The sequence below is a fragment of the Pollachius pollachius genome (genome assembly GCF_949987615.1).
Source record: "Pollachius pollachius genome assembly, chromosome: 19".
Lineage (NCBI taxonomy): Eukaryota > Metazoa > Chordata > Actinopteri > Gadiformes > Gadidae > Pollachius > Pollachius pollachius.
In genome coordinates, this window is record NC_136952.1 from 7,623,958 (window position 1) to 7,635,673 (window position 11,716).

Here is an 11,716-nt window from a genome sequence, read left to right on the forward strand (position 1 = left end):
ATCTCTTGCTAACAGGGTATTAATTGCTTGTAATTGCTTTCCGGTTAATCAACCAATTAATCAAATGTTTACACTGAGCTGACGAGGTCCAACTCCCAGGAAACATTGCGATTCAAGTCCTCTCTCTCTCTCTCTCTCTCTCTCTCTCTCAAAAAAAGTTAAATAAGTTAAAGGGGACATATCATACCACCAGGTGTGAGTGTGATTAGCCATTACAAGCCGTTTTCAAAATGTGCAGCATTGTGACATCACACGTGGGCGTGTCCATCTAGATGTGTGACGGATAGATGGATATGCCAACCTGTGATGTCACAATGCTGCACATTTTCAAACCTGCTTGTAATGGCTAATCACACTCACACCTGGTGGTATGAGATGTCCCCTTTAAAGAAATCTCTCCCTCACCCTCCCTCTTTCTCCCTTCCTCCCCCTCTCTCTTTCTGACACCAGTTTAATGGTTTCCTGGCAAGGGATTACATAAATGTTCAGACACTGGATAAGCTAGCTTGACATTTGGACTCCATCTGGGTGGCAGCCAGATAGCTAGCCAGCTAGCTATCATGCTCTTATCCGGCCAATCATGCTCAATCTAGGATTTATCCTAGCCACCCAGCAGCTAACGGACTAACAGTGCTACGAAGCAGCTTATTACCCTATGGAGAATCTTACAATGGATTGGAGCAGTTAATAGCACCATGATGTAACTAACCAGCTAAGAAGAAGCTAAAAGTTAAACGCTAAAAGCTGCAGAAAACAAGATTTTTCCATAAGGGCCTTGGAAAAGTTTGAAGCCATTTCGATTGAATCAATCATAGTGAAGGACTGTCAATGGATGTATGAATGCCGCAAACTGCCAAACCAGCTAGAGCGCTAGCTTCATTAGCCAAAGGAGACTCCATTACTTGCTGTTCCACCAAACTCACAAGGATAATACAATCAACCCAGGAATCATTTCAATTAACCCATCTGGGGGGTCTGAAATGCACTAGAGGCTACGGCTGTAGTTCTTCAACTTAATTACCGAAGTACTGAATCTAATGACGGGCCAAGTAGCCTACACACTTCCCCTGACCTCAAAGTCTGTGACTCATGTCCCGCATATCGTAGAGGTACTAATGAAAAGGATTTAGTTATTTAGCAAAGACTTTTGACCAAAGCTTCTTAAAAGTAAATTGTTGTTATTAACAGGACTATCATGCCCTATAGCTACTAGTGACCACCATAGTTTAATAGCGGCTTGTGTGCATTAAGCAGCCCTTCGAAGACCACATATCTAAGAATTGTTTTTTGTGACTGTACTGTTCTGCAGCCCTCTTTACTACAGTCGATTCCAGTTACCATTTGGATTGGAGAGAGAGAGGAGACAGGCGCTGGGCGTGTTGAAGACCAGGGGGCTTGTGGCCGCCCTGACCCAGATACAGAGCTCAGTACGGTCTGGAGGACTGGCTCTCAGCTTGGCCCAGTCCTAGGCTCAGCTAGATTCACCTAGCCTCAGTTAGAATCAGCTAGCCTCGGTTATCCTCAGCTCCAGGTAGCCTCAGCGAGCCATAGTTGGCCTCAGATAGCTCCTGCTCTGTCTATGGTCATAGCCTTGCTAAGGTACCCTCAGCTAGGCTTAACTGACTTAAGATAAGCTTGATAATTTTAAGCTAGCTTTAGCTTGGTTTAGCAAGCCTTAACAAGGCACAGACAGCCTTGTTAAAACCAACAAGCTAAAGGGTAATTTTGTTGTTATTATATAAAGACAGGATTCAAGAATAATACAACATGATTTTATCTTTTACAAATGTCAAAGTTCCACAGAGTGCCTGGATGTTACTCCAGCTTATTCACCATCATCTGTATTGTGTGTGTGTGTGTGTGTGTGTGTGTGTGTGTGTGTGTGTGTGTGTGTGTGTGTGTGTGTATGTGTGTGTGTGTGTGTGTGTGTGTGTGTGTGTGTGTGTGTGTGTGTGTGTGTGTGTGTGTTGTGTGTGTGTGTGTGTGTGTGAGAAACACATGGGTGGCACATGTGTTGTTACTATGATAACGCCTTCATAATTTAATTTCTTCATTTTTAATTGCTTGTTTGATACCATGCTGAAATTACAACGTTTTAAAGAATATTAATCTTTGCCTCGGCATCATTATCATGAGATTTTGGTACGCCAATAAACCGCCTTGAAATTGACAGACAGAGAGACGCACGCACTTTATAGAAAAAAAACGGATATACTCCTTACACTACTCATATGTATATGCTGTATGTATATAGACATATACACAAACACACACAGACCAACAGTAGGAGACAGATTAGTTGGGAGAGGGGGAGGGAGGGGAGACGGAGAGGGAGGGAGAGTGAGAGAGAGAAGGAGAGGAGAGAGTGAGGAAGTGGGAGAGAGAGAGAGGGGGAGAGAAGAGACAGAGAGTGATGGAGAGAAGGAGACGGAGTGAGAGAGTGAGAGAAAGAGAAAGGGGGACATGAGAGAGAGATATGAGTGATTTGCATGTCAAGTATTTGTGCCGTTGTCGCGCAATATAAAACCAACACACGTCTTCCTCACACGTGTATGAACACACAACACACCACCAACACATTTGAATACACACTTCACAATATCAACCCGCACGTGACGCAGACAGGAAAATACACACTGATTCATACATGACAGTATTGTATATTAATATAAGAATTAATATTTACCTCTCTCTCTATATATATATATATATATAAATATTATATATAAATATATACAGCATCTTTCAGACCATAAAAGACTTCACTCCACACTCCATAACAGCATCGCACCTGATACATTCCCCCACCTAATGCTGCAGCTCCAGCACACACACACACACACACACACGCACACACACGCACACACACACGCACACACACACACACACACACACACACACACACACACACATATGGAGGACCAAGGCATGTGCATGTGAAGAAAACACAATGCATCTCTGCCAGCATTAGAAGGAGAGATGCACATCCATGCTGGTCAGATAGTTTAGCAGCATTCCCTCATTTAGCTTCATGTCTCTCAATCTCCCTTTCCCCCCCTCTCTCTCCACCTCTCCCCTCTCTCTCTCTCGCTCGCTCTCTCCCTCCCTGGTGCCCCCCCAACCCCTCCCCTTCCCTCTCTATGTCACCCTTTCCCTTCTCTCTCCCTCTCTCACCCCCTCTCTCCCCCATTATCACGCCCCCCCCCCTCTGCCCCCTCTCTCCATCTCCCACACCCCCTCTCCCCCCCCTTCCATCCTCTCTCTCTCTCCATCTCATCCCCTCACCCTCCTCTCTACCCCCCCCCCCCCTCTCTCTCTCTATTTCTCTCTCTCTCTCTCTTTCCCGCTCTCTCCCTCCCTCCCTCCTAGCAGGATATCCTGTCACCATCGTGGCGTCTTTTGAGGAGTAAAGGATGCATGTTTTTACCGTCACTCCTCAAGGAGTCTCCTGCCTGGTCCTTCTTGCGCCTCCCTCCTCCTCCTCCTTCTCCATGTTGTCTCTCTCTCCGCTGCAGAGCTCTGAGGATCTCCCTAGCGCGCCGCGGCTACCGTAGTAACGGCTAGCGCGCCTCAGCTACCGTAGTAACGGCAGGCGACTAGCACCTCGCTCTACCCGCGAGCCTTTCCCTCCCCCCTCCTCCCCAAAGTCTATCCCTCTCACACTCTCTCTCTCTCTCTGTCTCACCCGCTCTCTGTCTCTCTCTCTCTGTCTCTCTCTCAGCGTCTCACCCTCTCCCTCTCTCTCTCTCTCTCTCTCTCTCTCTCCTGCTTTGCTGCCAAAATGCTGCAGCTTAGATGTCTGCTCACCCCTCTGTTTCTCCCTCTCTCTCTGTTACTCTCTATCTGCCTCCCAGTCAAACAGTCTCTCTCTCTCTCTGTCTCTGTCTCGCTCTGTCTCTCTCTGAACAGTATGTGCTGCTTGCTCTACCTCTGGTTAAGCCACCGCCAACTATATGATATCACTCCGTTGCCTTATATGGAAAGCCCCTGGTTTCCATAGCGACAGCGGACTCCACCTGCCTCTCCTCTCACTCTCTCCTCGTGTAGCTTTATTTTTGCACCTTTGGGTGCTCAAATGAAAGCCGATGTGGTGGGCCGAGTAGGTAGAGGAGAGGACAGGAGAGAGACATTGACAGAAGGGAGGGAAAGATAGAGGAGGAGGTGGATGAGGAGGAGGAAGAGGAGGTGGTGGAGGCGGGAGAGTTCCACTCACTTGGACTCATTGATCTCTATCCTTTAAAAAGCTTTCGCAGAATGCATCTCTGCTGTCTTGCTCTTCGCTATAATCACCGCCCACTTATGGAAACAATCGCTTTCCGTCAATGGCTTCCCGTGGAACACCACGTTCTTTTCTCTAGTTTCAGTACCGAGGGTGAATCCACAGTGAACGAACGTTCATTGTAAAAGAGATAGAACATTCAAACGTTTGCACACGTTTTTTAAACTTCAATAGCAATATCTGCAAAAAGTCTAAGCAATTCCCATGAATCTCAGACGGAAGCAACAACTGCAACACAACCGTTTATCGTATCTCAGAGCAGTACTGCTGGATGGGGTGGAACCAGCAGGTGCCTGGAGGGTGGAGTGAGGGGTGGAGCTAGCAGGTTAAGTGAGGGGCGGAGCCGGCAGGTGGAGGGTGGGGTGATGGTGGAGTTAGCAGACGGAGGTTGGGATGAGGGGTGGAGCAAGGGTGGGGTTATTGCTGGAGAGAGGGGAGGAAAGAAGGGAGGAGAGAGGGGTGGACACAGTAGAGGAGGTCTAAAGGGGGGTTACCTGCTGTCTGGCGGGGGTGGAGAGCTGGGAGGCGGGCGCACTGCAAGGGCTGCTGGGTACTTTGTGCTTGTCCAGGAGGCCATGGCGTTGGCGCTCCGCTTCGGCCGTGTGGGAGGTGCTTAGGGCCTCCAGACTCCGGGCGTTGCCTCGCCGGTCCAGAGAGGAGCAGGAGAAGCCCCCGTTGGCGGCGTTGTCGTTGAAACGCCGGGCGCCGCGGCCGCGGTCCGCCAGCGTGTGGTACTCCCGCGGGAACTCGACATCACCCGCTGAAATCATGTGACCCTTTCTCTTCTCACGCCCTGTGGGGGGACAATTCACTGATCAATACATGATCAAGTTCATAATCATTCCATGATCAGGTTCAGTATCAATACCTGACCAGGATCAGTATCAAAACATGATCAGGCTCATTAACAATACACGATCAGGCTCAGTGTCAATACATGATCAGGCTCAGTGTCAATACATGATCAGGCTCATTAACAATACATGATCAGGCTCAGTATCAATACATGATCAGGCTCAGTATCAGTTCATGATCAGGTTCAGTATCAACACGTGATCAGGCTCTGTATCACCATATGATCAGGTTCTGTATCACCACATGATCAGGTTCAGTATCAGTTCATGATCAGGTTCAGTATCAGTTCATGATCAGGCTCAGTACAAACACATGATCAGGCTCTGTACAAACACATGATCAGGCTCAGTACAAACACATGATAAGGCTCAGTATCAATACGTTCATTTTAGATCAGCCATTTATCAAGCCTGAACGTATATCGTGTAATAGTTGGCAACCTTCACCTTATAAAGAACACAAGATGTCACTGAATCTGTCACTTTTTGAGAATGAACGTTCAGACAGACGCAGAACCCTAGATGTGGGTGCTGGCGTGGAGCCCCATGCTGTGCACCCAGCGGCTCCTCACACACTCCACACAGAGGTATTATTCAGGCCTCAGAGTCTATTCAGTGTTGATAAGGAAGGGGAATATTAAGCAGTCTTCAAAATGTCTTCCCTGTTCGCCTCGCTTCTTTTCTCTCTTTTTCCCCTCTTTCTCAGCCTTCACTGCAGTATTTGCCACACATCGATGGACCCACACACACAGACACGCACGCACGCACAAACGCGCACACACACGCACCCCGTCCGAACAGCTGCAGAATATGTCAACACTAACAACCGTGGTTGTCTTGGCTACCCAGGGGGGTGATGGTGCAGCCCCCCTAGTGACTGCTCCGCTTGTGATGGTGTCAGCAACATTGTTCCAGTTGTCGAGCCCGTAACCATGGCGCCCGTAACCATGACTCTGTCTAATCTGCCTAGCACCCCCTGCTGGCTGAGCCCCAGTAGCACACTGGGTTATTAAATGCACAGTTTAGTGGATGCCTTTGTCCAAGGCATCTTACAATTTCCTAAATAGATGACTTAGTTGCAAATGAACCCCCGACACTGGCCGGGGTAATGCCATGCTCTACGGGTTGAGCTTGACAGGGAATCAAACCCCTAACCCTTGCATTAATGCCTTTGGCTTAAATGTCCTTTCTGCTCGGATACATCCTGTGCTGTGTTTTGCCTCAGTCCAGTGGAGGCACCGTAACGTAATTCGGTAAAGTAGCAGAGACCTGTAATCTGTGGTCCTGAGAGAGAGAGAGGTGTAGTCTGCCAGTGAAGCGTCTAGACTGTGTCAGGTGCCTCTTCTACAGCATCTCTAAATGGTAGCTTGGCTGGCCGGGGGTCATCAGAGCGGGTTGTTGGGGCAGCATGTAATGCCACATCCAATAACAACCACCTGCTTTAAGGTGAGCTGCATCATATTTACAGCAAGTATAAAAAACATCCTGGAGATATTCTGAAAATGTTGCTACAGGTTAAAAACCATGAAGCGAATACCAAACACACACCCACACACACCCACACACAGGCGCACACACACACACCTTTAAAACTAACTAAATAGCCAGAATATTCATGTGTGAATTAGTATGGAGCAGGTCGAAAAATCATTATTTCAGACAGAATGACAGTTGGACTCATTTCTGTAATGCAACGGCACACGCAGAACAACGAACCAAATTGAACGTGAGGTATCTTGGTAATAGGTAGGTAATAAACGTTCCCTTACGCCCAAGGCGCTCTGTCCTGTAGCTGCACCGGCTCCATTAAAAAAAACCTGACACACAAACACACACACACACACACGCACACACACCATTCAATTAACCATGAAGAAGGGTTTGACCTGACCCCCTAACGTGAGGAGAAACATACACATACGGTGTGACCGGACCTGAATGAGCCCTAGGCTTGTTCGGGTTTCCTGAACTTCAATAAAAAGTGGAACTGGATTTATGGTGTGTGATGCATGTTTATGTGGCTGTCGTCTTTTACGATGAGAAGGAAGGATTCTAGACCGAACTGGCCCCTCGAGGCTAAGATATATATATATATATATATATATATATATATATATACATGCAGACCAGGGTGATGAAATCATCAAAGGTGATGACAGGACTCTGGTAATGTCTCACATCTCCCTGGACAGGCTGACGTGGTACCAAAGCTGCACCTGCTGTGCTGTGCAATGTTCAACACACTAGATGTCAGGCTTCTTCAAGCATCTGGATGATTGAAAGGTTCCACAGAGTAAATCAGGAATATAATTAAGGCGAGAAGGTTGAAAAGGGAAATTAGTATTCAGATTTGGGAGCTTCCAGGTGTGTGTAGTGTTGTTGACTCCGCATCCAGCTGTGGGGAACAACGTAGTCTGGACGTCAAGGTAAGTAAGGGCGAGAGCTGGGCGTGCTTCACGACATTGTCAAACCGCCAGCATCGGCGTGCTAAGATAAATTATTGAAATTGGTGGTTTGACCAGGTGTCAGCTGAAAAAATACGCCTCGCACAGCAAGTGACTCATAATTGGAAAAATGTAACATAAATATTCAACGCTGGTCATAAGTCAGCTGCTACGGAGAACATGAAGTGGATAAGCAAATTAACAAGAGTGATGCGCTCTGAGTTGAACAAGGGAAATGGTGTGTGTGTGTGTGTGTGTGTGTCTGTGCGTGTGCATGTGTGTTTTGCTGATGAAGGAATCCCTCCAGTGTCCTCAAGTGCATGACAACGATTCCACAAATCCAGAAATAGCCTCAAGCAGAGAATAGCTAATACAATGACTATAACCTTAACCCTACCCTCTGGCCCTTAACCCTTGACTCTAACTTCATCCTCACAGATGAGGGGAGATGTGATGAGCCAGCAAGAAGAGAGGATAGTAGAGATGAAATATCTTCTCAGCGCATTGAAAAACCAATACTAAAAGCACTCTAACAAACCCTAAAGTGCTCGGAACACACTAACATATTTCAACACTCTAAATTGAAAACTACTGTTCTGAAACATTAACATACGGTAAAACCTTTGTTTAGAACAAATTAAAGCCCCTTTCACACATGTAGTCTTACCCTGCAAAATTCCGGAAGATTTCCCGCATGGGGTCATGTGTGAATGGGAACAGGGATCGATATTCCTGGAAATCTGCTCAAGACCTAGTAATATCTCCGTATCACGTAAATGGTTTATTTTAACGCTGCAATACTTTTCAGGGTGACCTAGTAACCATATCAGATCACCTCAATCCTCTCAGGCTGAATTAAGCACTCCTTGATCTCACTCTGAATACATCACTCCTTCATCTGACTCCCCCTCACTCTCTCGCCCCCCCTATTTCCCTCTATATAGAATAATTGCTCCAGGTCATTCCTATCACTCTTTAATCTCACTCCACTTTCAATCACTCTGAATAGTTCACTCCCTCTCATTTCTCCTTTTTTCTCACTCACTCATTATGAATCACTCCATCTCGCGCCCCACTCACTCCAAAAAATAAATAATTCCATCTTACTCCACTCTTTAAATAAGCCACTCCATCTCACCCCTCCATCGATCCCAGCGACTGCGGATGAAAAAGTAGCCTTTTTGGATAATTGTAGCGCATCTACAACAATGTGTTCCCCCGTCCCTGTCAAATAAACCAGTAAATAAAATGAAATGAAAATCCTTCCTCCTCCTCCTCCGCCTCCTCCTCCTCCTCCTCCAGCGATGACAGGCTGGTTAGGGTTAGGAGAGAGGTGCATGCGGGCTGCGGTGGTCTGCAGAGACACAGCTGCTGTTCAGAGGTCTGAGGTGCTCTGGTCCCCCATGTGGACGCACGGTACCTGACGTCTGCTCCTGAGCTCCATGCATCCACCGCTAGGAAGGTTCTGCATTGATCTGGACCAAGTGTGTGTGTGTGTGTGTGTGTGTGTGTGTGTGTGTGTGTGTGTGTGTGTGTGTGTGTGTGTGTGTGTGTGTGTGTGTGTGTGTGTGTGGCTGGCACTGTGTACTGTGAATGGGAGAGTGGCAGGAAGAGACAGAGAGAGAGAGAGAGAGAGAGAGAGAGAGAGAGAGAGAGAGAGCGTCGTATTGAAGATGAGTGTATCTGTACTTTGTGCCAAGACAGCCGCTCTCTCTCTCTCTCTCTCTCTCTAGCTCTCTCATAATCCTCTCCAGTCTACTCTAGGGATGAGCGGAAAATGAATCAGCTCTCACTGTCTCTTTGCTGCTCTCTCTCCCTCCCTCCTTCCCTCTCTCATCCACTCCTTCCTCCCTGTTTAGCACATGAGCGGTTAGATGTGGAATGCTGCGAGTTGTATTGTTTGTATTTGTTTTAATTGGAGTTGTGTTTGTCTGTTTGTTTTAATTGGAGTTGTGGGGTGTGTGTGTGTGTGTGTGTGTGTGTTTGTGTGTTTGTTTGCTCTATGAATGCATGTATGCGTGTCCTGACCAGCTTGCCGTAGCCATGTGTCTTTTACTACTCTCTCCATCTCTCTGTGATTCTCTCGCCCACACACAAGTGTTTACCCACAATGCACCAGTGTACTACATCAAACCACACACCTGACAATCATTCCCCTGAGCTTCTAGTTATGTTGTTGACAGATATTACAACACATTTACACACACACAAACAGAGAGAGAGAGAGAGATAGAGAGAGAGAGAGCTAGTTAGATAGAATTTATTGTCCCCTGGGGGAAATTCACTTTACACACATCATCACTAAACACGAACCGACAATAACTGTATATGACAAAGAAAACCAACAATACACCTTAAACACATCATCAGAACACCTGCCAGTAAAAATACATAACCCAGCAGCACACAAAGGTGAAAACATCATAAGACTCATCGTTCCCTCAGTGAGTAACCCTGTTTAGGGCTGCGGGCGTCAGGCTTTGGCCAAAGCGAGCAACTCAGGGTCCTGCACCAGAAGGTGGTATAATATATATATATATATTATATATATAAATGTGTGAGAGAGAAACAGAGAGAGAGAGAGAGAGAGCAAGAGAGAGAGCGTAAGAGAGAGAGAGAAGGCCTTGGTAATGGAGAAAAAACGCAACAACAGCAAGTCACACACCGACACAATGTGGACACTGGAAGAATAGCTTAAAACACACACACACACACACACACACACACACACACACGAGATCTGTCCCGTGATTGGCTGACCGCAGTAATGTCCTCTGATGGATGTGGACGTGAGCCAACACATCTGAACACTATCACTCTGCTTCAGGGACAGGCCTGAGGTTGTGAGGACTGCTTTAGATCAATACCACGCAAATATCTTTCAGAAAATTGTATTAAAGGGATATCCTGCAACTCCCCGAGCTCCGAGAATAGACACACACACACACACACATACATACACATACACACACACACACACACACACACACACACACACACACACACATTTATATGGAGCTTCTTTCACCTTATAGTTATATTAAGACCTGTCTGTCATTTCAAAAAGTGTCAATACTGCTCGCCTGCAATGGATGGGAAGTAGAGCCGCAAAGTCTACAGCGTCGGGCCTTGGGATTAAACATGAATTAGTTATTTCTGTGGCAGACTTGGTTTTCTACAGTTTGCATTCCCAGCTCATCGGTCTTCAGGCCCAGCGCTCTCTACATTGGGACTCTAATCACAATGTGGAGAAGATCACCCAAACCTACCACATCTTTTTGACAGAAGCACATCTAGCTGTGACACCAAGACTCAAACAATTTCAATTACTTTGAACGTATCTTCCCCACATACGCCTGGAGCGGCCTAAGTCGAAATATCTCCTACTGAGGCAGGTTCAGTCAGCTCACAACGGCTATCCCACAGAGCTTGTCACTCACTAATAGTTGATGGATGCCTATGGAATCCCTAACAAATTAAAGTCCACTAATAGCTCTTAAATCTTACCCGCTGCACCTTAAAGTGATTAAACTGTCCAGTGCAGTGCTTATAGCGACCTTCATACTAAGACTGCTGGTCTAGAAGAGCATAACTCTGCCCAGTCTGACAAGAGCACAGCATCTCAGTGCATGTGATGCTGTCGTGTACCCAGCTGGGCCACCGCATGTTTTCGACCAGGTACCCCACAGGAGCCTGTCCCACCGACACGCTCAGTTACACACCGAGCGGCAACATCCTAGCACAAAATCTGAGCAGCAGACCTGGGCCATCTGCAAGCCATACTGCAAAGGGCGACCCGTTCAAGAGAGGCTCAGTCTTGGTGATCTTAATGTTCTTAGTTGGCAGATGTCCAGAACATATCTCTCTCTCTCTCTCTCTCTCTCTCTCTCTCTCTCTCTCTCTCTCTCTCTCCTTAGTTGGGAGACGTACAGAGTGGTCCAACTAGAACCTGGTCCCCAAGCTGGAGCATGTCGTCAGTATTCATCAAGCACGATGGTGCCTAAGCTGGTTCACGTGCTCAAATGCTGACCAGGGCATTAAGCATTTCGGCCGTAATGGGGTGGAGCCAGTATTGGTCTTCAGCAAAGTTCCCTCCGGCTTCTCTGCAAACTCTAGTTTGCTGTGATCACCAGGTCAGA

The 11,716-nt window shown here is 47.0% G+C and overlaps 1 protein-coding gene across 1 annotated transcript in view; it reads right to left on the minus strand.

Annotated features, from left to right (window-relative positions):
- The window catches only part of LOC307090052 (SRC kinase signaling inhibitor 1-like), a 29,578-nt gene extending 24,511 nt beyond the window's left edge, over nt 1–5,067 (minus strand). Inside the window, 1 exon segment of the mRNA XM_079756584.1 lies at nt 4,774–5,067. Coding sequence (XP_079612710.1) covers nt 4,774–5,049 — 276 coding nt within the window. The 5' untranslated portion in view covers nt 5,050–5,067.
- Nucleotides 5,068–11,716: the final 6,649 nt, after the last annotated feature.